This window comes from Drosophila persimilis, unplaced genomic scaffold (assembly GCF_003286085.1).
Source record: "Drosophila persimilis strain 14011-0111.01,24,50 unplaced genomic scaffold, DperRS2 tig00000686-arrow-arrow-pilon, whole genome shotgun sequence".
In the NCBI taxonomy this organism is placed as follows: domain Eukaryota; kingdom Metazoa; phylum Arthropoda; class Insecta; order Diptera; family Drosophilidae; genus Drosophila; species Drosophila persimilis.
Genome location: NW_020825336.1, coordinates 375,303 through 402,721, shown reverse-complemented (window position 1 = coordinate 402,721; position 27,419 = coordinate 375,303). Strand labels below are relative to the sequence as shown.

The window sequence follows — 27,419 nt, the reverse complement described above, 5'->3', positions numbered from 1 at the left end:
AATGCTTACAAAACTCATCCTTCGTTTCACTTCGGTTCGCATATTATATAGTAGTACTATAATATATCAAATAATTAAAATGTATAAATTATTATTATGAATTCAAATAATACACATGTATAATATAAAAGACGTTTCCTTGGTTGCCTTGCTGAAGTAATGCGCCAGTAGTATTACGAGTACGAGTTAAATAAACAACAGTATAAAAAAAAAAGAATTCAAGCTTAAATAATTATGGAGTAGAGACATGGTTTCCGTTTAGTTTTCTCTCTTTTTTTATGTGGTATATGGGGAGTATACATTATATTTATTTTTATTTTTCTTTTGGGCGGGATAAAGCAGGAGAGTAGAAGACTTTAAATGCAGCTTGCAAAGCGCATAGAGCGTAGAGCGGGAGCGGGAGAGCAGGGGTGTCCTTCAGTGCACACATTCGCTAGATCATACTTTAAGTAGACTTTCCATTTTTCGGGCTGGGGGGTAGTAAAAAGCACTTTTCGTTTAGCATTTAACATAAACATACGAGTAAAGCGCACTCTAAATAATATCACCAAATATTTGTTATTCCATTTTTGTTTGCCTGATCTGATCTGATCCGATCCGATCCGATCTCTGCTCTGCTCTGCTCTGCACACAATCCCTCCAGGGCTCTCGCATCGGTTTCCATATCGTAATAAGCTAATGCACTAATATTTCTGGAGTGGGGAGTGGGTAAGGGAGTGGAAGTGGAAGTGGGGGTTCTGCTTAAACGGGGGCAATAACTTTTGTTTCTGCTCTAAGTTGGATAACACGTGTTGTAATTGTATTGCGGATTTCCGTGGGGTATTCGTTTCCGCCGCTGGATCTCTCTTATTTCGCTTGTGGTAGTAGGAAGTAACATCTTCTTGTTAATATTTATTGTTATGGTTAAATGGTTTCATGCTCTCCAACTGCAACTGCAGCCGCATGCTAGATTATTGACTAGTGTTGCCTTATGGGACGTGTGTACGGTTCTGCGGGGACTGGACTGGGCCGGGCTGGGCTGGGCTGGGCCGTCTCTGGGGCCATATTTGATACGACCTGGAAGCGGATGGGCACAAGATTAGCGCTCTTCTTTCATTATTTGCATTATTTGGGCACTGCTCACCTCATTCTGCTGCTGCCAGCTGTTTTCATGTTTTGCTCTACTCCACAATCTGTAGTTCGCTGATATCCAGATCAGCGCTATCCTTGCAGAAGGTGCTGGAGCGCTCGAGCTTCGACTCGACTCGTTCCATGGGCATGGGCATCGCCTCCTCCATCTGAGCATCGATGAGCAGGTCCAGCTTCTGCTTGACCGCCTGGGCGGCCTTGTACGAGCCGTTGATCCCGTTGGTGGTCACCTTGGTGGCCACGCCATTCGAGACAGCGGTGGTCTTCTTCAGCTGCAGCGTGTTGGGACGTCGTGTGGGTATATTGGAGGGCAGACTGTTGCGCAGATTGTGCTGCTGCAGCATGCTGGCCACAGCGGAATGTGAGGAGGAGCGTAGGGGGCCGGCGGAGGAGCGCAGATGATGCGACCCGCGCTCATCTCCCAGACTTTCCGTTTGCTTCTGTTGCTGCTGCTGCTGTTGCTGTTGTTGCTGCTGGAGCTTGTTCTTCTCCGCCCGCTTGGCCAGGATCTCGCGCGACTTGGCCGATAGGAAGCTGGGACGTCCCTTGCTGCCCGGTGCCCCATCTGTGCCGCCTGCTGGCACCGAAATGGAGCGCTGCTTGAACAGCTCCCGGGTGGAGAGCGTACTGCTGACGGAGGACAGGCGACTGGTGGCCGACTTGGTCGTGTGCACCGAATTGGGACTGGACCCGTTCGAGGCCATTCCATTATGCTGCTGCTTGAGCTGCCGCGTCGACTTGTTGCCCACCGTGGGGCCGCGCTGGAGGGGCTTCGCCTGCCTGCCTTTGCCGCCGGCTGGCGCCTGTTTGGCCCCCGCCGCGTGGCCATTCAGCTGCTGGATGCGGGCCAGCTTCGAGCTGCCCGAGAGGGATTCGTGTGAGATCGTTTTGTTCGTGATGACGGAGCTCTTCATGCTCTCCGCCAGCGAGTCGACGTTCTGATCGGATGAGTATCTGTCGTTGGTGGGGGCTCGTGAGCTGCTCTTGGCCCGTCTGGCCGGTGAGGATAGGCTGTCCATGGAGAGATTGCTCGACTTGTTGCCTAGACGTGCGCCGTTTCCGTTCTGCACTCGCCGGGCTGCCGCCGGACTCGAGTTCCTCGAGCTGTCGCTGGAGGAGATGTGCAGATTCTTGGCCGGCGCCTTCCGGGCCCCCCCAGTGGCGGGTATGCTCGAGCTGGTGGCACTGCGCACGGGTCCATTGGCGAGCGGTGCCCGTGGCTTGCGCGGCTCCAAGTACCGGGGTCGTATTTCGCCCAATCGCGGGGCTGCCGTTGGCTTTGCCTTGGCCTCGGCTGCTGCTGCCGCCGACGCCACCACCGCCACCGCCGCCTTCTTGTGATGCGTCACTGGCGGCGCCTCGGACTGCGTGCGTCGGTGCAGATTGATGCTGTTCCGCTCGGAGGCCACCTGGGAGGCGGCGCGATGTGGCACGTGGGCACGCGAGTTCGATTTGAGCAGTTTGCCTGAAAGGGAAAGGGAGAGCACAATTAGATTCGTCCGCTGCGGCTGCCGAGAGGGGATGGGGGGGAATTGACTTACTGCCTCCCTCCCGGGGATCGTGGTTGGCCTGCACGCCGCGGTCCGCTGTCTGGACATGGTTGGAGGCGCCCGCCTCCTGCGTCTGGGTGGCCTTGTACATGTGCGTCTCCTGGGCGTGGGCCCGCTTCGATTGGGCCTGGATGGCCAGCTTTATCTGCACCAGATCCTGGCTGCGGGTGCTGCCGCCAAAGGAGAAGGCCTTGCCCACCGCCTTGCCGCCCTGGCGCTTCATGTCCAGCGGCTCCGTGAGTCGGGCCATGCCCTGGATCTTCTTGCGCAGCTCCAGGTCCATGCGCTGCCAGGCGGTCACGCGCATCGCCCGCGAGCACTGCCGGATCAGGCACTGCTCGACGGTGTAGACCAGCGCACAGACCAGCCGCACGTAGTCCGGCTTCCAGTCGAGCTGCTCCTCCTCCTGCAGGCCGTGCAGCTCCTGCACCAGCTCGCTCAGATTCCCCGGCACGTTGTGCAGCTTCGCTCGCAGCACCGCATTCAGGCGCGTCACCCGCTGGTAGCTACGGCACGCCTGCTCCGGCGTCAGCTCCGAGGCGGCCTGCCGCAGCAGGGCCTCCAGATGGGGAATGTGGCGACTCCGGTCGTGGCCCAGCGACAGGAAGGCGTCGCTGGCAATCAGGCTGGCAAAGTGGTCGCCCACATAGGCGTGCGCCGCGTCCAGTATGTCCCGCACCAGCTGCTCGCAGACGTGTCCCCAGCGGTAGGCCGAGAGCTGCGCCAGCAGATGGTCACAGTCGAGCACCGTGTCCAGCACCGTCTCCGAGGTCTGTCAAAGAACACAGGAAATGAATCCTCAAGTGAGAATGAAAGCAATGGATAGAATCTTACCATGTAGGCAATGATCTGCTGACGGCAGCGTCCCAGTATGTCGGGCGGGAGCTGGGCAAACTGGCGCGTGGGCCACACCTTGAGGTAGTGGCGACAGGTCCAGCGCAGGCACTTGCGATAGAGATCGTCGAGCGCATGGTTGAGGGCCACGGGCAGGACCTGCAGGATGCCGTCGATGCAGCCGGAGCACGGCTTGTGGAAGTTGTGGCAGTAGTTCGTCTTGAGCGCGTGCGAGGTGACCTCCTTGAGGCCCTCCAGGCCCAGCAGGTCGGCCAGGGCGGCCAGCTCCATGAGGCTGATCCCGTCCGGGGGATGGGAGGCCCCCGAATAGATGTGGCACAGGGCGAAGTGCACTGCCGCGTAGGAGTAGCCCTGCAGGGAGACGACGCTCTGGGATCCGTGGCCGGCCAGCATGGCCGCAAAGTACTGGCATCTCGAGCGCAGGATGCACTTGTGGGCCCGGATGCGACGGCCATGCACTTCGACCAGCATATCGGTGGCGATCTCCTGCAGGAACATCTTGAGCAGGTCCTCGCCCAGGCGACGCGGCTGCCGGCAGCTGAGGGAGGACTCGTCCATGCCCGATCTGCTGAAGCTGGAGGCCAGACTGGAGTCGGCGCTGAGATCGGTCTGGATGTAGTCCACCTGCTGTTGCGCCTGCGCCTGGGCCAACGCCTGGGCCTGCGTCAGCTCCAGGGTCATGTCGTTCGGCAGGGAGTTGGAGAACTCCTTGGAGAAGTTGGGGAACAGCCGCGACAGGCTTCGGATGTTGTCCACGGAGTTGGTGAAGTTCTGCAAGCTGTTGCCCGTCGATCGGGTCATGGCCCAGGAGTGGGGACGTCCCTTGTTCTCGTCGCGGTACAGGCGCTGCCCCAGCTGGGAGCTGTGGCTGCTGCGGTGGTTGTTGCCGACGCTCTTGCTCATCGAATCCGGCGACTGGAGGTCGTGCTTCACGGGCTTGTCCATGTCCGAGAGCTTCACAAAGGCGGAGGGTGCCGGTGCCGGCAGCTTTTGCTGCTGCTGCTGCTCCCCGTGCTCGTTGACCGTCTCCAGGAGCTGCTTCTGCTTCTCGATGGTGGCGTGCAGGGACTCCATGGTATGGCCGTTGGTGAGGGAGGACGAGACCGGGACCGGGACCGACCCGGTGGCCGTTTTCTTGGGCGAGGCCGTCTCCTTGGCCTCGATGATCGTTTCCATGACGCTGGTGCGATTGGAGCTGCTGCTCAACTGGATCGGAATCAGCTGCTGCTGCTGCTGCTGCTGCTGCTGGTGCTGCTCCAGGGCCTGCTGCTGCTGGGCCAGCTGCTCGTCCTGCTGGAAGGTGAGATCGTCCGTGTCCGTGTTGGAGGCCGGCGACATGTCCTTGGACAGCACTCCCTCCGTCACGGAGGCCATGCTGCTCTTGTCGTACGTCTCGTTGAGCTGCGCATCGCGGCGCCGCTTCTTGAGGCGGCCCCCCGCCATCTGCTGCTGCTGCTGCTCCTCGTCGGAGTAGCTGCTCAGCCCGCCCGCATTCGAGCCGCCGCTGTAGTCGTCGTAGGGCGAAAGGGAGCTGTCCACCGACAGCGAGGAGGCCTTCGAGATGATGGGCAGCTTGTCGATGATGCTCATCAGGCCCGCCCCGGAGGAGTCGCTGCCGTTCACTCCGTTGGCCGTCAGGCTGATGGACCGCTTGCAGTCGTTGCCCGGTGCCCCTCCGTGCTGCTCCGGGCTCCCGTTGCTGCCCCAGCTGTGCCGCTTCGTGGGATCGCTCTGCTGCTGCTGCTGCCGCTGCTGCTGCGAGATGCGACGCAGGGCGGCCACCGTGAGCGGGGGATCCAGATTGCATCTGTAGTCCAGGGACTTGCTTTCTCCTGCTGGCAGCATCTCCTTCTGCGTGGCGCTCTTGGCCATCAGAGTCTCCGTCGAACTGGCACTGGACTTCATCACGTCCCCGCCGAGCTCCCCGCGTCGCTGGACGGCGGCCGATGAGGAGCTGAGCGAGCTGGACAGACGCTGGGCCAGACTGAGGGGCTCCTTGCGTCCGTTGGCGCGGGGCGTCTTCTGCTCGCCGCCAATGTCAATGAACATGCTGAAGATGTTCTTCTGCTCCGGCGGCGGCTGCTGCTTCTCCTTTTCGTCCGCTACCAGCGGGACGCCGGGCTCCTGCTGCTCGGCCTCGTTCTGCGAGAGATTCACGAAGAAGCCCGCGGACTTGGGAGCCGTGTAGGATTTGCTGAGCTGCGACGGCGGCGGCGGGGGCTGGGGCTTGGCCGGTGGCTGCTCCGACGACGGCTTCCGGTCCATGTCGTCGAGGGAGACGTAGAAGCCGCAGCCGCTCTTGTGCGAGCTGTTCGAGTCGGAGCGCTCGCGGAAGCTGGAGGTGGTGCTGCTGGTGCTCCGGCGGCGCTCCGGGCGACAGTCGCTCATGTCCACCACCCAGGAGGCTATGCCGGGCGCCGGCTTCCTCTGGAGACCCGCACTGGCGCCCGATTTCACGCGCAGCTCCACGCCGGAGATCTCCGCGTCGTCGGCGTCGTCGTCCTCCTCATCGTCGTCCTGCAGGGGACGCGTGGGGGCAAAGTCCAGCGACACAAAGCCGCCCGACACGATCGGGCAGGTGTCGGTGCGCCGCTTGATGCCGGGACTCTCGCACTGCTTCTGCCGGAAGTCCTCGATGGAGGCCCCGCCCGACACTATCGGATTGGCCTCGTCGAACTTCGAGCAGCGCTTCGGGGTGCGCGGCAGGGGCAGCGGCGAGTCCGTGGCATCGCTGCAGTAGGCGCCCGAGTCGCGGTGATGCGACAGGGACGACGACAAGGTGTAGTCTCTGTGGATGGAGCTGTTGTTGCTCCCCGAGGCGGGCTCTATGTGCACCATCGAGTTGTGTGGCGTCGAGGTCGACGCTGAGGCCGAGGCGGAGGCCGAGGAGTGCGGCGCATGCGCGGCTCTGCCCTGCTCCGACCAGACCAGACTGGGAGCCGGGCTGCTGGACGAATAGTCCGTCGTGTAGCTGAGATCGGGCTGCCCATTGTTGTGGTTGTGGTTCTGGTTGTGGTTCTGGCTGCTGCTGTGGTGGTGGTGGGTCGCAAACTTGGGGCTGCTCCCCAACGGATGCACACTAAAGTGCTGGGCATTGTGCTGGAAGCTGTAGGGCCCCCCGCCGCCCAACGAGGCCATGGGGCGCTCCTGCTCCTCCTGCTCTCGTCGCATTTTGACGCTCAGCGAGGAGTCGGAGGAGTCGGCGTCGTTGGAGCTGCTGCGGCCATGGCCATGGCTCGTGCCCGTGCTCGAGCCTTTGCACCTGGCAAAGGCCTTGTGGAACTGCTCCAGCTGCTGGGTGGGCGAAGCCTCCAGGGTCTCCTCCTGCCCGTCGGCTCCTGCTTCGACCTCCGCTCCGTGCTCCTCTTCGTTCTCGTTCTCGTGCTCGTTCTCCTCTTCCTGGGCATGCCCGTCCAGGCTGGGAAAGGACAGCACCTCATCTTCGTCGCGCAGCGAGGAGGCGTCTATGAAGCAGGCACTCGTCCCGGATGTGGACAGCGGCTGCTCGCGCTTCTCCAGATCCCGCAGCAGGCAACTGGCGCTGATCCCCTTGAACACGGAACTGGACTCCGCCTCGGGGCCCATGGTGTCATCATCCTCCGGCGCCGACGGTGGTGCTGGCGGGGGCTCTACGGCCACCGGATACATCGACTCCCAGGAGCCGGTCTCTGTCGATACTGTGGAGGTCTCCATGCACACGATCTCCTCGTTCTGGCGCTGCTTCTCCTCTTTGGAGGCCGGTTTCGCCTTGCTGCCGCTGCCCCCTTCGAAGATCTTGTTGTCCAGGCCCGGTTCGCTGCCGGAGGCAATAACCTCTGCTCCCAGAGCCGAGGCCGCCCCGTTGCAGTCCGGACTGGACACGGGCGAGAAGGTGTCGCGCTCCTCCTCGCCCACATCCACCTCGCAGGTCTTGCCCGACGACGAGCCGCCTGTGCCCGCCGATCCGCTGTGACTGTGGCTCTGGCTCTGATTCTGGCTCTGATTCTGATTTGGAATGGGATTGGTTATGGGATTCTGATTGTGGCGCCCGGCAGCGACTGCCGCTCGCAAATCCTCGCTGTACTGGGGCGCCGACGAGGAGGAGGAGGTGGTGGAGGGACTGCAGACACTGCTCCCACTTGGGCTCGGGCTGCTGTTGTTCGTGAGATTCGAGTAGTTCGAGTGATTGGGCGAGGCGTCCACCTGCTGGTCCAATGACCTGCCCGATACCAGAGCAGGACCCGCCGCAGGGGATGTGGGCGATGCGTCCGCGTCCGCGTCCATTCTGGCCAAGGGTACGATGGCGGTGGACGGGGTTCCAGTTTCAGTTTCAGTTCCAGTTCCAGTCGAAGCAGCCACGCGAGCAGGCCGAGGGGACGGTGGAGAGGCCAGAGGATGTGGAGGATGGGGTTCGAGGCCTCAACTCATCGACGCTTTTCCGGTCTGCCTGGTTATGGTTCGCTGCCGCTGCTGCTGCCTGAATGCCAAGTGGCTGTCAAGTGGCTAGGGCTTGGGCTTGGGCTTGGTCTTGGGCTTGGGCCTGGGCTTGGGCTTGGGCTCCCCTCTTTCTTTGTTGTTTTTTTGCTGTGGCTGTCAGTGTCTAGGGCTGCCTACATGGCCACATGCTGCTGGCTGCCAACCTGCCTCAAAGCCTCAAAGCAGATACGCGCCAAGATACTGCGAGGATGCCACTAAAAATAGTCTCCAGAATAGCAAAATCGATATGCAGCAGGACCCTTGCTGCTCCTCTCTCTCTCCCGCTCTCTCTCTCTTCCTCTCTCGCTCTGCTTCGTTGTTCGTTTTTGTTGGATTCGTCTTCGTCTTCGTTTTCCCCTCTTTCCTACGAGTCTCTCTTGTTTCTTTCTTTCTGCAGCGTCTGCTAAAGTTCACACCGTTATTTCTGCTTCTTCCTCTTCCTCTTCTTCGTATTCTTCTTCTTCTTTGTTGCTGTCAGCGTTGCGTTTTGATGACGATTTCGCTCGCTGATTTATCGCCAAATGTGCCAATTGTTGGCTTTTTCCCGCTGCTTTTCGTTGTTGTCGTTGTTGCACAAGTAATCTGCAAAAGGGGGAGACAGAGAGGGAGAGAGAGGGGGGTGGGGGGATAAGTAATTGCAAAAAAAGTCTAAACAGGCAGAAATTACAAAATCTACATAAAAAAACAAAAAGGTTTTACTTAACAAAAGCTTTAAATGCACTTCGTTTTTCATGACTCTTCCGCGAAGGCAATTACAGTAGAGACCGGCTATGACGACTGGTCGGTCCCCATACAAAACGTATCTGAAAACGACGATATTTTTCGATATTTTGCCGGAAAAAAAAATACACCCAAATAATGCCAAACAAAAATGAAGGAAAAGGAAAAGGAAGAGCTGGCTGAATATGTTCTCATTGACAAGGGTGTGGCGATTTTTGAGGAACCTTCCGAAGACAACATTCTTCAAAATATACTAGAGGACGGACAAAAGACGCGACGACAACGTCGCAGATCAAAGGGAAGTGAGGAGGCATTTCAGGCTGCAGAAATTGTGAATAGATTTGTCCATTCAAATTTTAACGACCAGAGGTCTCGTTTAAATAATGCTTAAACAATCAAAAATTACTGATTATTTATATTAAGAATAAGAGAAAAAAAAGCCCCCTATATAGAATTTAGTCTTGTTATATTATTCTTATGAAATATGCATGTACATAGACGACTTTTTATGAAAAAAACAAAAGATTTCTTGATTAAAAATTAATTCGTTTTTTTTTTAAAACCTATTCCAACCTATTTTTTGCTCCTGTTGGTTGGAGCGTCTTTCGGTTATAACGTCGAAAAATCGTTGGTGCCTTGAGTCTCGTTATAGCCGGACTCCACTGTATTTCCGAAGCCTTCAAATCAACTCTGTGATGAGTGGAGAAATGGTTTACCACATTTCGTACATATAATATATGGTATAAATGATATAATCGGTTGAATCACCAGAGTCTAAGCAAGAGTCTAGCCAGCTACCTTATAGACAGGGAAATATACAACCCCATATATTTTTAAACGTTTTTCGAACAAATCGCCAGCTCTGAGATCTCTCGTAATAAATGTATCTTTTGCTTTTGTTTTTTTACTTTTAAACCAAGAACCTTATTATTTATGGCCCAAGGGCTCAAGGCCTCTGCCAGGGCTGATTCTTGATCGAATATTCCAAACTTTGGATCCTCCATCACCACAGACAGGCATTCGATTTAATCGATTATCGATTGCCCGATCAAACAAAGGCTTGAAGCCCATGAGAGGAATCCAAAGCTGAATTCCAAGCCAATCTGGAGTCGATTACCACTTTTGTCTATGGCTATGTCTGAGTGAACAATTGATGTTCATTTGAGTACGGCTCGGGCGAGGGTTGACGTCAATGCAAGCCGCCACCAGCCCCCAGCCCCCAGCCACCCACCACCCACCAGCAGCTCATCATTGGCCCCCAGCCACCCACAAACCGCAGCAGACAATAGCAAAAGTCAGGCAGTGCTTGACCCTCGCCGCCCACTTCCTCGGGCCCCCCCCCCAAAGGCAAACATATAGAATTTCAATTCCAATTTGTCATCTCGGAAGCAAGTGCATGCCCCTCCACTCCACTCCACTCCACAGCCGGCTGGCTGGCTGGCGCTTCATTCTGTTTGAAATCGAATACCTGGGAAGTGAGAATATATGCTATGCTGGAGGGCATAGCGACAGCCCACAGGCCACAGCACCCAAAGAAAACAAAAGGAACCTCATGGAGACGTCTCTGTTTGCACAGTTTGATAGCCGAGGAGCAGTTCCGACTGGAGCTGAAATTTCAGCGAATTTACGCGTAAATAATAAACATTTCATAAGGTATGGTGTGGTGTTGCCACTGGACAAATATTGGCTCAGTTCAGCGAGACGCTGAGAAGGTTTTCCGACAGTTGATGGAGGAGAAAAGCCCCACCAAGCTCCCATATACCGGGCACATTATGTTGATTATTTATCAGTATTGTAATAATATTATTCGATTGAATTTGCATACAAAGGCGAGCGGCACAACAAATCGCAGAACATGAAAAGTTAATAAGTTCTACAACGACCACTTTCCGAGTGGTCGATCATGCAAATCGTGTCTGTCTCAGAGACAAAGAAATAAGACCTGCCAACGTATAAATCAGTAGGAAAAAGCGGACAAGGCGAAGATCGATCGATCGATTTTGCTAGATGATATCCGATACGATACGATAGCAGCGATTTTCTTGGGCCTCAACAAAGACATTATCTGCTCGTGCCGTGCCACAGGTCTGAGGCACACAAAGGCCAGAGATCAGAGACCAGAGATCAGAGACCAGAGATCGCCAGAGATCGCCAGAGACCCCCTCCCATACGATATCGTCGCAAGAAACAAAACGGTTGCCGTTTCTACGGGTGTATCCAGCAGATAAACGTACGGCAGTTATGTAATTTATGGCCTATTGCACGATTATAGCATGTAAAGAGAACAGCCGGCTGCCAACATAAACAACAACAACAACAACAAGAAACCACTGCACTGCCATAAAAAATACAACAAAAGAAAAAACAATTGCATTTGTAACTCGATAATTGCACGTTCTGCCAGATACGTGCAACGGAATCGCAGTGCCAGTTTGCTTTTGTTTCCCTGCATGATTCGGATCGGATGAGCCATAGACCCGACCCGTCTCTATATAGCTTCTCGATTCGAAGGTAAACGATAGAATCATTAGCCCCTCAGGTGGAATATCGGATGGGGGGGATGGCATAGCTTTCATTGCATTCCGAAGGTTCTTCCAGCACTTCAAAGCACTTCTTATTACGGAAAACCCATAGAAACAATTCTACCAAAGGCTGCGGTCAAATAAAACTTGTTTATAGCTTGAAATCGGCAGTCCCAAAAGGAAAACTATCGTTCCACAAGCAGCCATCATATTACGAGTGGATTGTAAATCAATGAGAACCCCCGCCCACATCACGCCCGACGCTCGACGCTCGATTTAGTCGGCATTATTTAAATTTAAGACTGGCACAACAGTCATATTTCTATATACGATTTAGCCAATAAAAGCCTCCCCGCTTATACCCCGCGATTGCCGAACAAAGGTCGTGCCACGGGGCGGATGAGTAATGCCAGCGCCTTGCCTAGTGCCTCTAGAACAGCAGAACGGCACCAGCCACAGCCACAGCCACAGCAAAACCAGGTCCAAACAAGATATAAATACTGATTGTCGATAAAATGATCAACAGACAGACAGATAGACAGACAGATAGACGGTCGTTTGGTCATTTGAATCTGTGGCCAAATATGGTCGCAACAAGTTGACGATGACGATGGATGACGATGGATGACGACCCAAGAAGCATTAGGAAAGAAAACCCATGTAAATTTATGGTTTGTATCGAAGAGAAGTCTATGGAAAACGAGCAGGGAGCAGGGAGTACGGAGCACGGAAGTGTGGGCAGAACGAGCTCCTCCGATAGGAGCTCCTTGGAGGGGCTTGGAAGCCAAGGAATTTGTTCAACGGATAACAGATCTAAGAGAGCTATCCATAAACAAATGAATTTATGTCATCACAGATTAATTCCTTTATTTTGACAGACAGAGCCCCCGCTCTGAAAGTGTGCTATGAATGTCAATGGCTCCCCGAAACCAGTCGCCAGTCGCCCAGTCAAGTGGTTGGATGATGGAGAGGAGTGGAGGAGATAGACAGAGAGAGAGCTGTGACAAACGACTACATTGTGGGCAACAAAAACTCTTTGATAGACAAAAATATTATATGAATAAAAAACGAAATAAAACACACAAAAATAATCACAATGGCAAAAAAAAGGAGAAAAAAAATAAATATCGCTTTGTTGGGCGGGTCTCTGCTGGAGGAGAGGTAGGGGTAGGAGGGGGGTTCGACGATCTCGCGATGAGGTTGCAAATTGATGGAGCTCTCCGTCCGTCCATCCAACAACATCTTGAATTCCCCCAAACACAAATTGCTGAACAAATTGTTGGCCTAAACGCTGCCTGCAGGCATTCGCGTTCCATCCAGAGATGGTGGCGCAACAATCGGGCAATAATCGCTTGTTATCGATACAAATCGAAGTGAAATATTCACATATATTTGAAGGAAACCAAGAACCAGGATTGGGATAGATAAAAGGTTGTTTTTCGAGGAGGAAACACCTCCCTCACCAGTTTCTAGATCTGTTTTCGCACAATATATCACCCAATCAATAGACACTCGCATTCCCCCCATTAACCCCTCGTAAACCTTGACTGAAAAGGGCGGAAAGGAGGTCGAAGGCAGGATTACCAGCAGTCACGCTACCATCGCTAGCCTGGCCAAAAGGAGGATAGAATTCACTTTCTGTGTGTGGCCCAGAATGGCCGAACGCGTTGTCCGGCCGAGTGCCCCACAAAGTGGGTGGTGGCGTGGCAGAGCAACTGGAAACGACCACAAACGTTGGCGGCGCCCCGTGCCCCGTGCCGCGTGCTGCTTGCGGCCATGTGGGTCTTCATTTAACGACTTACTGCACTTGGCGCATAAACTGCGGCGCTCGAGGCAGAGGCCAGCCAGCAAAAGCGGCTGCGAGGTCAGTAACGGCAGCCAGCAGTGATTTGTGAAACGTGTTCGTACCAGCCCTGTTTTTGGGGGCGGACTCAAGGACCTTTGCAGATAGAGATCAGGCGCCAGGCCCCAGGCCCCACGCCCCACCACATGCAAGAAGTTTTCCTCAGAGCCAACAGCAGGGCAAAACTCATTAGAGGTGAAGTTTGGTTAGAGGAGCAGCACAGAGCACAGAGCACACATGACCCTGGCCAGAAGCAGCACTATCGTATCGTGATAATAAATCAACATTTAAATTGGCAGCCAGTCGAGGAGGAGGGGGAGGTGATTGCTGATGATGTTTCGCTGTCCAAAAGCCGGAACTAGAATGCAGTCGGAATGGCAAAGACAGCAGAGAACCTAAAGACTTGGGCCTCCGAAAAGTGAAACCAGTTTGGTCTTGTGGACTCTTGTGGCAATGAAAAAAGTCACTAATCCAAAAGATGCACCATCGAAAAAATATATATATAAATATTTGGGAATAGAGAAACCAGAAGTGCTCCAGAAGGGATCGAAACAGGCAACTCTGAGGGGCGATCAACTGGTGGGAGGGGGGGACTGGTGGGTACGAGGGGTAATTAAAATTTAAATAAAATTCAATTAAAATGTACATTTAGTGGCGCCTCGTCGTAATGCATGCAGCCTGGGCCTTACAGACTTGGCCTGGCATTGACTTTAGATTGACCTTTCCGCCTCCCTCCCCCCCCCCCCCCACACACACACACACACACACACATGAAGCAACGAACAACCAAGGAAATGAAAATGAATACGAATCCCCGCCACGACATGCAAAATGTTTTTACGATTAATAACTGTGAGAGAATCGTGGAGTGGCACCAGACTGCGCTTGATTCATAATTAAAGATCACGCAGAGGGCAAAGAGTGCAAAGAGTGCGAAGAGCGCGTAGAGCCCGAGAGAGGGTCGATCGCAAAGTATTCCCCAATCGTTTCCGCAGCTAATTTGCATGTACTTCGAGTACGGCTGATAGACAGCCCGCTGAAACGTTGATTTATGACTACTACTGGCATTGGGGATGGGGGGCGGATGGGGATGGGGTGCCTTTTGTAACTCAATCAGGCGTCAAAACGCGGAGGCCCTTGAAATCAAATGAGACGAGACCGAGACCGAGACCAAGACCAAAAATCGAGACCAGTCTCAGGTCTCGGGTCTCAGTCAATAGATTCCAAGCTACTTCGCCATAAACCAAGCCAAAGCCCCAGGCCCCAGCCCCAGCCCCAGCCCCAGTCCAGGCCGCGCCGTTCCAAGAGCCAAAGCAAAAACAATCCAACTGTGAAAACACCAAGAGACACAGCTGTGATGTTCGTATATGTAGGTGTTCTGTGGGTGTGCGTGAGTGTGTGTGCGTGTGTGGAATACGGTGTTCTTTCAAGCCCATATGACACTCAATTCAAACAGATTTCGAGCGAATCCAGTTGGGGGGATATATAAAACATTCTTCGGAATTAAAGTCTCCATTCTCAAGTGAATTTCAAGATAAACTTCCATCAAGCTGTTACTTTGTCTCAAAATAGATTTATAGAAATTTAAATACTTGGATTTCGAATAATTTACAACCCATTTAGACCTGCTGCACAAGAGTACTTTCTGTATAAAATTGAAACAACAACAGGCAGATTTAACACGAATGATTGGCACGATTAAATGATTTAAGATCAAGTTTATATGGCGGAAATACTCTAAAACTTTGTGGGGTGGCATCCCTGGCACCTTTAAGAAAATAAAATAAAACTCAAAGCGAATGTCATACAGTTTTTATAGATCCAACTGGAATTTGTTCACACGATTTTGTATATCTTATACGCTCTCTGCGCCCACCACTCCTCCGCCGAACTTACAAGTGTGTGTGCGAGTGTGTGCGAGTGTGTGTGTGCGTCTCGTTTTATTACAGATTTATTGATTATTTTATTATTGTTTCTTGTTGCTTGTTTTTTGTTTCTTGTTTAGATGCCACCATAAAAGGGAGTAAACGGAAGTTTTTATTTTTTATATGTACGTGTTTGAGGGCCTTGAATTTTTGCCCAATTATTGGGAACACCGAACTGTATTGCTGATTAAATGCCAGCACGTCCAAGCCACCAAAAAAACGAAAAAAAAAAACAAAACAGAATACAATATTGATAGCTGCTAATCAAATTTGCTGTCGCTGTGTTTCGAAATTTTGTTGTCTCTGCTTTCAGACGAAATTTTGGCGAAATGAAGAGATTTTTATAACACATGTATGTATATGTGTGTGTGTGTGTAGACACATGTGTTTTTATAGACACTAACAATCAGATGGAGATAGAGAGGGAGCACCAGAGCGTGGCACGAGAATCATCAACGGAAAGGTTTTAACACTTATTTACGGTTTATTTTATACACAGCCGACAGCCGACAGATGAACGACCGATGACGGGAACACGCGCGCCAACGTTGACCGCGCACAACCGATTCAAAAAGCAGACTGAGGCGCCCAAGCTCAGCCCCCAGCGGCAGAGCCCCGAGAGCAATACAGAGTGGGAGAGGGCCCATCAATGATAGCGAAGCACTTGCCTGAGAGAGCGAGAGAGGCGGTGCAATGCAAAACAGAGGGAGAGCGCGAGCGTCAGTCTGTCCGCAATGATCGTGAGTGTGGGAGAGAGAGTAGCCCACGGAAAGTAAATGCAATGGAAAGAGAGCAGTATCGCAGCCAAGGTGAGGGAATTGCTCACCTTTTTTATAAACGCACCTTGGGAGAGAGCGCCGCCACAGCAAGTGCATGCCATGTGGGGAGAGCGTAAAAAGATAATGAGCGTGGGAGAGAGCGCCTGCAGTGGAGAGAGAACGTGACGTGCGTGTGTGAGCATTTTGTGTGTGAGTGTGTGGGGGCCGGCGTGTGAAACTTTATGCAAATTAGCTGATTTTTTTTACAATTGTGGAAAAACAAAAAGTTTAAGTAGATGGCAGAGCCGCAGAGTGTGTGTCGGGACAAATGACAAACAAAAGGCCGCTGATACGCCACAGACCCTGATATGAAAGGCAAATTTGAACCTGCCTCAATTCGGTGGAGAGCAGGGGTGAGCACAACGAGATGTGAAAAAGTTCAATGCACGCTGATTGTAGGAAAGAGCAGGCCAGCAGCAGCAACAGCAGGCAGCGGAAGCGGCAACGGCAGCGGCAGCGGCGGCGGGTTCTACTTTTTTGTTATAAGCATAAATCACACTTTTATAGCATTTCCACATTATAGCCGCGTCTGTGGTGGAACGTGCTTTTCATTCTGGCCGCAATTACCCGTTAAAATATCAAATGAGGCCACACAAAGTTACGCAAGTTAGGCGGCTGGAGCGACCACTGCGTGGCGGCATTCTCCTACGATAGTTGCATATTCAGTGCATGCAAAAAAAAACCAATACAGAGAGAGAGAGAGACTGAGAGGTGAAGCAAACTCCCTTAACATCTGATGTCATCCACTGCTGCTGCTTACACACATGTCGCGCAGTGTCATGTCAGTGTCAGAGTAGAAGAAATTCGCGCTGCCATTAAAACACACACACACACACATTTTTTGATATGCAAATTTTAGCCCCAGCCAAAGAAAAGAAAACAAAAACCCCCCAAACCAAAGGCAGAGGCAAAGGCCAGGCCAGCAGACAGACAAAAACTTTGTATTTTTGCAAAAGTAAATTTATATTTTAAAATGAAAACGAAATATTTATGACCTCGAAGAGGCGACAAAGCCAAGTCGCAGTCGGTCAGCCCCAGCCGCAGCCACAGCCCTCTCCGCCTCCCGAAAAAGCGATGCAAAGAAGTGCAGCCCAGCCACAGCGCCGTCGGCTTCTGTGAGTGTAGGGTACACGCCTTCGGGGGTCGGCTATGGTGACTTTCGTTGGCGGTAAGCACTGCCATCATTTAAACAATATTATTTATAAAAACAACCCAATGCTATAGATTTTCCGACTAACTTTTAGTTTTACTCTTTCTTTTAGTCAACCATTGCAGAGTATCTAAAACTGTTTAGCTCTAGCAAAACCACTCTATTCTCTCTTTTTGCTTTTTTTCACTTTCGTGCTGCCTGCCTGCCATCGTTTTCTGACATTGTCGGCTGCAACAAAATTTTTAATGTCAGGATCGACGACAAATGAGGAGTTTTATGGGTGCGGATTCTGCAACCGCGTCACTGACTTTGTCTGCCGCAAGATGTGTGCGTGCCAAAAATAAATATAATATTTGGGGTACGAGGAAAGTGCGTGCCACAGAGCGTATAATTTACACGAAAAGCAAAGTGAATGCATTTTTAAATGGCGGTCGGTCTACCAAAATGTACATTTATTGCCTCCATAACATACATACATACAGGCAATACACATGTACTCGCAGCAGCTACTATCTTCAAGGTCAGCAAACGATTTCGATCGTTTCTAGAAACACTTTTGGCCGGCCTGCAGGCAGACAGGCGATACGAGAGAGCCACAGCAACAAAAAAAAAGATTAATTAAACCAGATACGGACCGCGGCAGCGCGCGTCTCCTAATGTCCAAAACAGCGGGCCACAAAAAAAGTAATTATTATAAATAATTATTAGAGCGCAGTGGCAGTTATATACAGACGCTGAATGAGCCATTGTTATAGTGTTATACTGCTGTTATATACACAAACAAAAACAGTTCTGTTCGTTTCTGCTGCTGCTGCTGCTGCTTCTGTTTGATACCCTTGCAGAGGGGGATATTATGATTTTGGGCACATGTCTGGCTTTGTGAGGCTCTGAATACCCCTCTCTTAGTTTTCAAATTAATCTCCGATCGAAACGCCCCCACTTCTTGTATCGGATTAACCTCAACAAACTATTGTTTACAAAAATACACATGTATGTATGTATTTGTGTCTGTCATAAGCACAGCCATGGATCTATTAGGGCATCAAAAGCTTCGGGTCCCGTTCATTCCATTGCCTTCTGCGCTGCTGCGCTGCCGCGCTGCCGCGCTGCCGTTTGCTTTTCGAGAGCATAAGCCTGAACGCTTTTGGCACACTGATAGATAGGCCATCGCACTCTCTCTCCCTCTCACCCTCTCTCCCTTTGCAGCTGCCGGGCTACGCTACTCTCCGCTCCAACTTTCCATATTGTAAATTTTCCATTGTCTGCGATTAGACCTAAGCCCAAAACTTTTGTTGTAAACAAAAATACAACAACAAATATATGCTGAAGCATGTACTTAGATGCAAATGCGCAGATAGGCCCTGCCTCATTAGGAATTTCTGTTTCTGTTTCATTTTACTTTTATTTTTCCTTAATTGATGTTTTTGCACTCTTTGCCAGAGAATCCACTGCCTCAAACGCCTGTACCAGGAAACGTACGTACATAATTTTCTTTTGGCCAAATTGCAACTGACAGTGGGCGTGGCCCAACGGCGATTTGCATACAGTAAAATAAAAAAAAAAAAAAAAAGCAACCAAACCGAAGCCGGCGCCGGCATCTCCGCGGCCGCTCATTTGTTAATCTTTGCGTCTTTTTTTCTTTGTGCGCCTTCATTATTCAACACTGAATGCTCAAGTACCGTTACGCTGCTGTACAGCCAGCCCAGCTCTTGCTTGCGGTCGCCATCGCCGTCGCCGTCGCCGTGTCTACCGTTTGCTGCTGCCTCAAATTGTTGTTTTTGTTGCTAGGCAAATGTGCAAAATGTTAATAAACTTTTATTGCGCAAAGGTAAGAAAATCATAAAAGAAAACAAAAAAAAACTGCCACTACATTCATGATAATTGCGCAAATCGCTCTTTGATAGACGAGTGTGTGTGGCATGGGTTAAACGGAGTTTTTCATCAAACGAAAGTTGCCACAATAACAGCCCGAAGGATGAGTCTGATGGGGCTGAATCATTTGCATATTGTTGGGGGGCAGGGCATCTTTCGATAACCCAAAGACAGCAGCAGCAAAAAATTAACCAAGGATGAGTTCACTCTGGTTCCCAAAAGGTGACTCACTCGATCAAGAATACTCAAGAATATATTTAAATATTTTTGGACAGAAACACAGCTGATATTAGAGTGGATAGGATTTCATTTGCACCAATCAATAACATATCGATTACCAATACATCCTCTTACTCAAATTCTACTTTATGCGAATGTTGAAGAAAAGAAAAGAAAACTCTTCTCTTTTCAATCAATATTTACAGAAAGCTGCTACACGGTTTTTTTTTTTAATAAAATTCTCACTGAGTAGATAATCTAGAAGCATGCTAGTTAATCAGTTAGTTTTAATATTAACCATGGCTTTCAGCTGTTCTGTCAATCGATATTGGCTATCGCCAGCTGCATCTGTCGATGCATCGATGCATCGATGTTTTCCTGCATCTGTCAGCCACCCACACGCTGAAAACTACCGTCAATGCTTAAGAATAAATTACCAATAATGCATAATTACACAGTCCAATTAAGTAAAACACGTTAATGACAAACAAAAGGCCGCCACAAAGCCCACGCAGTGACGACATCGACAGCGAGAGAGATCACTTTACGAGCTGTGACAATGGGGGGACATGGGGCTTTATAGTTCCAAATGATTCTTATGCCAGAAATAAACCCAACACTAGAGAGTGGAGTGTGGACTGTGGAGAGCGGAGAGTGGAGAGAAGCGTATAGAACACCATTGCCCCCGGAGGCAGCAAATACCCATAAGCAATATGCCACAGTTAAAAACAAAAAGAGGAAAAGTCAATGAACTCTCTACGATCTACGGCTAGCCAATTTTTTTATTGCTACAAAACTGGATATATACTTTTCAATTTTCTGTAATTGTTGCTAGTTCATGCCATTGTTGTTGCTGCTGTTGCCGCCAGCAAGCTTTCAATTTACTTCAGTTAAACGAAGCGTTGAATTGAAAGCGAGCAGCAGTCGCCAGTCCACAGTCCCCCAGTCGCCCAGTCCATGTCCATGTCCATGTCCATAATTTGCTAATCACATTTGGCAAATTATGTTGTAAGCCCCACAATTGTACAATAAAGTATCGCTCGGGGCGACAGGCACACTCGACATGCAAACAGATCACACACACAGATACGAGTATAGCGCAAAGTTGACAAATTTCCATGCCCCAAATGATCCATCAGCGAGCGGCGAGCGGGCGGGACTGAAAGAAAGTCACGCCAGCGGCGACACCCCAAACAGAGATATCCACATATCCACAGATGACCAAAAAGTAAAACCAGACAGAGAGGGAGAGAGAGAAAAGCCAGCAGGCTTTTGGTAGCCGAACCTGGGGATACCCTAGCATCTATTAGACATCTCTTCCTCATTCGAAGGAGCTCAGGAATACACTCGGAAGTGCTTCTTTCGTTTTCTGGCAAGTGAGAGTGGGGCTAGGGGGGCCCCAACACCGTTCGGGCGACACGCAACAGAAAAGTCGCATGAATCATATGCAAAGTGGCACAGAAAACTCGACTCTCGACACGTTTATTATTTGGCCCAGACCCAGGCCCAGACCTAGAAAAAACTTTGGCCAGAAAACCATTACTCTCGATTCGCTGCGGTGCAGGAGGGGGCAGGGGCCAGGGGGGGGGGCCTTAGGGGCGGGACTCACGCAGCGCCGAAAGGTAAATGACCAAAAGCCATCGAATTGACTTAACAATCAGTTTTGTCGTGCTGCCAGGCAGCCAATGTAGGGAGTTGCTTATTTCATTTTTGATTTTATTGATCATCAAAACATCATTTGGAGGACATTGCCATGTTAAGGCTGACTTATTCGATTTAGTAATGTTCTTGGCCTACGTTGGGGGCGAGGGATTAACTAAAAGAAGTTAAATCAATTAATTTCTGCTGTGATTTATGGATACATTAGGTCTGTGAGGCCTCCTAGGGCTCAGAGGCATAAAGGAGGGCTCAAAAGAGCGCAGAAATGAATGAGAGGGAAACAAATTTTGTAAGCCATAAAACCGCGAATGAATAAAGAATGAGGCATCAGCATGAAAGTGGCAAATATTGCAACATTTTGAAACTTGCAACATGAGAAACGATTTCACTCTTAATGCCCGGGGGGGCATTTTCCAGTCCCTCCAGCAGAATATCCAGCATAATATTCAAGGGAAATATATGTAAGAAATAATCAATAAGCGCCACGTCATTTGGCTTTTTGAAATGGCGCTCTTGGGGGCTTCTTCTTTGCAAAATGTATTAAGTGGCATTTTGCCCCTATTGTTGCAAGAGGCAGCAAGATCCCCTCCGCTACCCCCCGCTCCCCTGTTGATTTGTCTAATTTGCATAATTTTGCACGCGAAAAACACTCGAAAATTATATTGTATTTTGTTGTTGTTGTTGTTGCTTTGCATGCAAATTGAAAATTGATTTTCGTGCTTTTTATTGCAAAAAAAATATTCAGAGGTGTCGAAGGTTATTGCTTGGGGGGGGGCCGTGTGGGGGGGGGGGGGAGTGTATTGCATTTTGTAGTTTTCGGTCTGCCTGATTGCTTCATAAATCATATTTTATGGCCATAAACATGGAAACATTGAAACATGGTTGAATTTATTGAATTTAGGCACATTGAGAATCTCATTTTGATTGGCTTAATTGGTTGTGTGTTTGGGCCTGATTGATTTATGAACTGTTTGATGAATGAATGAATGATGGTCGCCGCCGCCGTTGCATAATGCTGTGGGGCCGCCAATTGGGGACATGCTGCTGCGACTGAGGAGAATGTTCCCATGCCATTAGCTTGACCTTAGCTACTCCCCTACCCCCCCTTGACGCCTTTAAAGATGGGCACTATGTATAGGCGAAGTAGAATGGTAGAGTGGGGGGATGGGGGGGATCTACGCCCACTCGGAATGCCAGGGGCCAAACGTAAACAAAGCGTGCCCAAAAATAGCTCATCCGCCTGATGGCGATTAGCATCACAGTTCGGTTTCGGTTTAGGTATCGGTGTCCGCTGGCCAGTGGAACGTGATGAGTCCCCCCCGTGTCCCCCCCTCTTCCCGCCAAGAGCTGTGAGCTGTGCCCAGGTTGCGTGACACTTTTGCCAAGCGGCACGGGCATCGGACGACGCTGGCTAATTGTTCACACCCAACACTCGAGGGGCCACACCCAGCTCCCCCTCTCTCCCCCCTCTCTAATCTGTAAACAATTAAGACGGAGGCGGAGGAGGCGGAGGTTGGTGGGGACTGCAGTGGCGTACAATATTTCAAATTAATTTGCCACATGTGTGCCATTCGGGTAATTCGGTTTGCCCCGCGAACGAATTTGAAAATAAAGCCCCAATAGATTCGGTGGCATGGGGCAACAAATTCGTTGCAGAGCGAAGCAGCAATAAGTTCAATAATTAAATCGGCTGCAGCTCCACATTAAGTGTTGAATGGAAAAGTACGGCCACAAAGTACGGCAGACAAGACGGGCACGGGCACTGGTACGGGCACTGGGACTGGCACTGGCACTGGCTCTGCTGATAAGACAGAAGGCACTACAAAAACAGTAAAACTAATGGACGGGTGCGGTGTGGGGGTAGGGCCTGAAAGCATACACATACACAGCCATCCACGAGACTCACTTTCACACAAACACAAACGAAAAGGCAACAAACAAAAGCAAACAAAACACACACACACACACACACACACACACCACACACACACACACGGGGGTTCGTTCAAGGGAACAAACATATTCGGTGTCATGTGGGCGGGGGGCAGTACAGTGACACCTCCCCTGTGAAAGACCAAGAGCTGGCACTTTTTCCCTCCACTCAAAGAAGTTCGACTGTAGGCAAAAGGGATTACGAGGGCCGCCTCTTTCCGGTATCTTTTGAGCTGGGTATTTCCAAAATACTGATATTACAGAGCCCCCGGCCCACACCCACACTCGCACACAGCTGGAAAGTGCGCTGGAAAGAGTCTTCCAGTGATTCAACTAATTGAGAATATGTTTGGTATTTGTTTTTTGTTGGAAAAAACTAACTGCCACAGAAGCAGTACACATTTACATATGCACGTATGTGTGTATGTGGGGGGGGAGGGGGGAGTCCGTCACCCCAACGGTAAAACATGTGTAAATGCAATTTGCTTTTGCGGCTGCCGGGCAGTGTCAAGTGTCAGCTGTTCTCGCTCTCTCTCTCGCTCTCGCTCTCACACCGCTGGCACGCAATATGGCGTCATGTCTGTGGCATCTATGTGGCGCACACACACATATCTGAAATGGTCAAAATGTATGCCACAATTAAAATAAGTGAACTCCACAGTTGAAAGCATACATATATCCGTATGACATTTACTGTGGGGCGAATCCACATCGGTATTACTTGGAAATCAGCTGTTTTCCAGTATATCGATAATTCTGAATGAGTTCCATACAAATCTCTTGAATATTCAGCTGTTTCTGCAGAATCGTATGATAAATCTCAAGGTTTAGAAGACTTTCTATGGGTTCTATGTGCTTTATGGGTTGCCTTCCTCTAATCTGAAGTAAGTGTCACTGACTTGACTCCTCCGTCGTGTGTAGTGTGTCAGAAGAGAGCGGAGAGAGCACATTTCTGGGCCAGCAATAGGTAGGGATGAGCTCATCTCTAGTAAATACATATTACTAATAGTAGTGGCTTTCCCACTTGACAGCACCTCAGAAAAGCTGCTCCAGTTCCAATTAACATCCCACCGTTAATGCTCTGTTGAACAGCGCCTGTGGCTCGTGTGGAAGCCTGTGGAAAGTTGGGCCCATTTGTCTTTTTTCCCCATCTTGGGCCAATCGTGCAATCTTTCATGGCAAGACAGGTTTTATCTACCGTTTAGTGGCGCCCCAAAAGCAAATATCGCATGCGATAAAACCCCTTTGATCGATCAGCCAAAAGATATAAATAGACACATTTTTCACACACAATTTCCCCGAAATAAATTCTAGAATTCAACCGAAACAATCAACGAACCAACTATGATATCATTCATAAGTGTGTCGAATGAAAATTCCAATCATTTTACTGCTCTCGTTATCTGGAGAGACTTCGTGGGAGCAAATCTCTCCTCGTACATGGCCTGGTCGCTGGTCTTGTTGTTGCTGCCGGCCAAAGTAGCTGCCAAGATAAGGATAAGACTTTAGTTGCAATGGAATCGTGACGCATGCAGAGAACCCCCCTCCAACCCACCCACCAAAACCACTTGACTTTTGGCCAAAACGGAATGCCCGACTGGGTGGCCCCGCTGCGGCCAATGCAGAGGGTGTCCAAAGTTTAGCAAATCATTTAAATATAAACATTTGGATTCACACAGCTGGCCAAGCGCTGGGATTAATGCCTTGCGTATTTGGCTGGTAAGTGGCTGACTCATTTTGGATGATTATGCCCGGCACCAGGCAGAGTACATTCAGAATTCAGGTGGAGGTCTCAACTCTGAGATCTTAAGGATATACAATATGGTATTATATGGTATCAATTCGTTCATCTATCCATGTGTTTGGCGTTGCCAGAGTCCCCTTACTGACTAGCGGGTATCTTTTCGACCGACTGGCGGGTATCTGAGAGTCGGCTTATTGCATTACTACCTGTATTTTTCGTCGAATTTCGGTGGCATTTGATTGATTAACTAGTACCCAACCAGTCATGCCCCGACGCTCGCTCTCTCTCGCTCTTTCCCTCCTTCTCTGCCGCTTGAGAGATGCTTTCGCACATGCAAATTGGGTTAATAACATATTTCCATGTTTGCTGTTGGCGTTAGGATGACTCTTACTTTCGCCGCATGTTAGTTTCCCAGCTTTATATTGATTTTTCTTATTTGCATTTGGGGGAAACTGCAGCATTGCGCTGGAAAGCGGCAAATGGGGCCTGCTCTCAGGGGGTTGTCCGCCAAAAACAAAAAACAAAAACCATTTTATTGTGAGCGGCTTAGTTGTTGGTACACACATACACACACAAAAGCTGCTGCCTGCTTTTAGAGCGAGAGAGCGAGAAAGAGAGAGCCTGCTTCCTACCCCAATTCCGCCTGGCTGCTGGCTGGTGGCTGGTGGCTCATGGTGGCGGCTCCACAAACAACCCACGCATACACACACACATGCACGAAGGGAATTCCAGCTGCAGCGGCGCTGATTTATCGATTTTTCACTCATGAAAATCCTTTGGTCAACGCTGATTTTCGGCAATTACATAAAAAAATGCGCTATAAAATGGGCAATCGGACGAATAAAATTAGCGCAGGCCAAAAATAGCAGGGGGAAATGTCACCACCCACTGGGCAGACGGCGGGACGGGCCGGGACGGACGCCTCACTGATTGCCGATGTGGGTCGGGGTGTCTGTGTCTTCTTATTTTCGTTGCGCTATAATTTCTAGCTGCCCTTGAGTCTTATTTACTATTTCTTTTTTACCTGCCTTTCGTGCGAAACACGCACACACACACACACCCATGCATACACACAGATGCAGAGGCGGTTGCAAAAGGAGACAGCGGGACGGGATAGCTGCGAAGAAGATGCCAAAACACACATATGTATGTGCATTATCTTTGGCCGTGTGTATACTTGTCTTGTACTCACATTTTAGTTGGCAAGAGTTTCGCAGGAAATCGGCTTAAACTTGTACCAAAAGCGGGGCCTGGTCCGGCCAAGCTGGCGATGGCTGCTCTTGTGGCTGCCACCAAATCAACAATTAGCGCTAAAACTCCACTTGGGGCGCATTTCGCGACACTTTCATTGACATTTTTTATACATTTTTCAACTCTTTGGCTCCACAAAAAGGAAACACTGGGCGAACTTGGGGCTGCTGCGAATACATAACTGGTTTTTCTTTTGGTTTACGGTTTACGCAGCGCGTTCGTACTTCTTTTTCGGACGTGTTCCGCTCCTTTTAAAAAAATAACTACCCGATTGGGTTTGCACTCTCTCTGTTTTTTTATTCAGCGCTTGCAACAGATTTTGTGAAAAAAAAATTGCTTTTTGTTTAAAAAACTCGGCGTTCGGGCGCTTTTGGTGCCTCAACAACAGTGTGACCGCGGACTTATCGATCAAATATACCGTCCGACCCTCAGAAATATAACCTAATATATCGTCTCATTTTGCAAATATACCGTAAATATACTGACGAACTCAAGTATTATGATATAAATTCTTCGTTTTTGATATTCTGTGGAATATTACCAGCTGTATAGAATATTTAGTCATGCCCAGACAATTTTATACGATTGATGAATCAATTTTATAATTGATTGGTAAGTTTTAAGTCCTTGCTTTTATTGTATTTTAACTAAAACAGGGATTAAATAAAATAGTTCAACAAATATACAGTCGCAATGTTGCTGGTATTTGAAGACATGATGCGTGTATAGGCCTTTGTATACCCTATTTCGTTAATTTTTTAAGAAGATAAAACGTAATTTATGTAGACCTTTTCTCAAATTTAGACATATTCATGCACATTAGTAGTATCTTGTATATATTTATCTCGATCCTGATGCCCACAGAGCCTGGGATGACAAACATTTTCTCAATTTTATAATATCCTTTTCCCTAGGGTATGAAAATTACGGTTGCCGGAATCATTTTTGTGAACCGGTTATTACCGATTCATACCCGTCAAATAAATACCGAAATATACGGTCTCATATTCAAAATATACCTACGAATTATTCATATTCCTCGTTTTTGATATTCCGTGGAACATTACTAGCTAGATAGAACCCTCAGCTCTGAGCTCATACTTTTATCCGATAACTAAATCAATTTTCTACAAGACTGGCTGGTTTTAACATCTAATTGGATTGCTTATAAAATAAGGTTTTAACTAAAAAAGTCAACAAATATGTCCACTTAATTACATGGCAGCTACACATTCGCTACATAATAACTACATTTCCATGTAATAACAAAGGTGACACCTGAAGGGGAAGTGTGCGCGTTTCAAAATTAATTGACCTTATTTTTTAATTTAAGGCCCATGGAAGCCCCAATGTGAAAAAACTTGAGATTTTTATCGCAAGCGATAAGGTATTCGATGCTGATCCCGAATAAGTACCTCTACATGTTTTCTACATTTGTACATTGGGCAAGAGGGTGAGCCCTGAATACATATCGGAAAATACTATTCAAACAAGGTGTGTGAGCTAGAAAAAGTGTATTAGCTGGCAGTGTCACCGCAGATTTAACTATAAAATATAAAGTCTGATCCTTAGAAATTTACCGAAACTTATATAATTAATTTTATGTCGATTCAGATCAGGCAGTTTATTTTGGCATGATATGGCAGCACAACATTTAAAATTTTGTACGACTTTTTTCAGTGCTGCAAAATACGGTAATTCAATTATCGATGTCTACTATATATCGATATACCATATGTATCGAAGAAGCTGTTAAAAATACGAATTGTAATTGGC

The 27,419-nt window shown here is 49.5% G+C and overlaps 1 protein-coding gene across 3 annotated transcripts; it reads right to left on the bottom strand.

Annotated features, from left to right (window-relative positions):
* Nucleotides 1–33: 33 nt before the first annotated feature.
* Nucleotides 34–26,000, bottom strand: LOC6600626 (serine-rich adhesin for platelets). Of its 3 annotated transcripts, none has more exons than XM_026991798.1 (5): nucleotides 25,585–26,000; nucleotides 3,513–8,570; nucleotides 2,670–3,450; nucleotides 1,124–2,593; nucleotides 34–1,056 (listed from the first exon to the last, which is right to left on the bottom strand). In XM_026991798.1, exons 2-4 carry the CDS (start codon nucleotides 7,794–7,796, stop codon nucleotides 1,161–1,163), a joined length of 6,498 nt encoding a protein of 2,165 aa, XP_026847599.1. In that variant the 5' UTR covers nucleotides 7,797–8,570; nucleotides 25,585–26,000; the 3' UTR covers nucleotides 34–1,056; nucleotides 1,124–1,160. The 3 variants fall into 3 exon arrangements, with proteins under 3 accessions (XP_026847599.1, XP_026847598.1, XP_026847600.1); XM_026991797.1 differs by lacking the exon at nucleotides 25,585–26,000 and adding an exon at nucleotides 15,403–15,529; XM_026991799.1 differs by lacking the exon at nucleotides 25,585–26,000 and adding an exon at nucleotides 15,480–15,497.
* Between the last annotated feature and the right edge of the window lie 1,419 nt (nucleotides 26,001–27,419).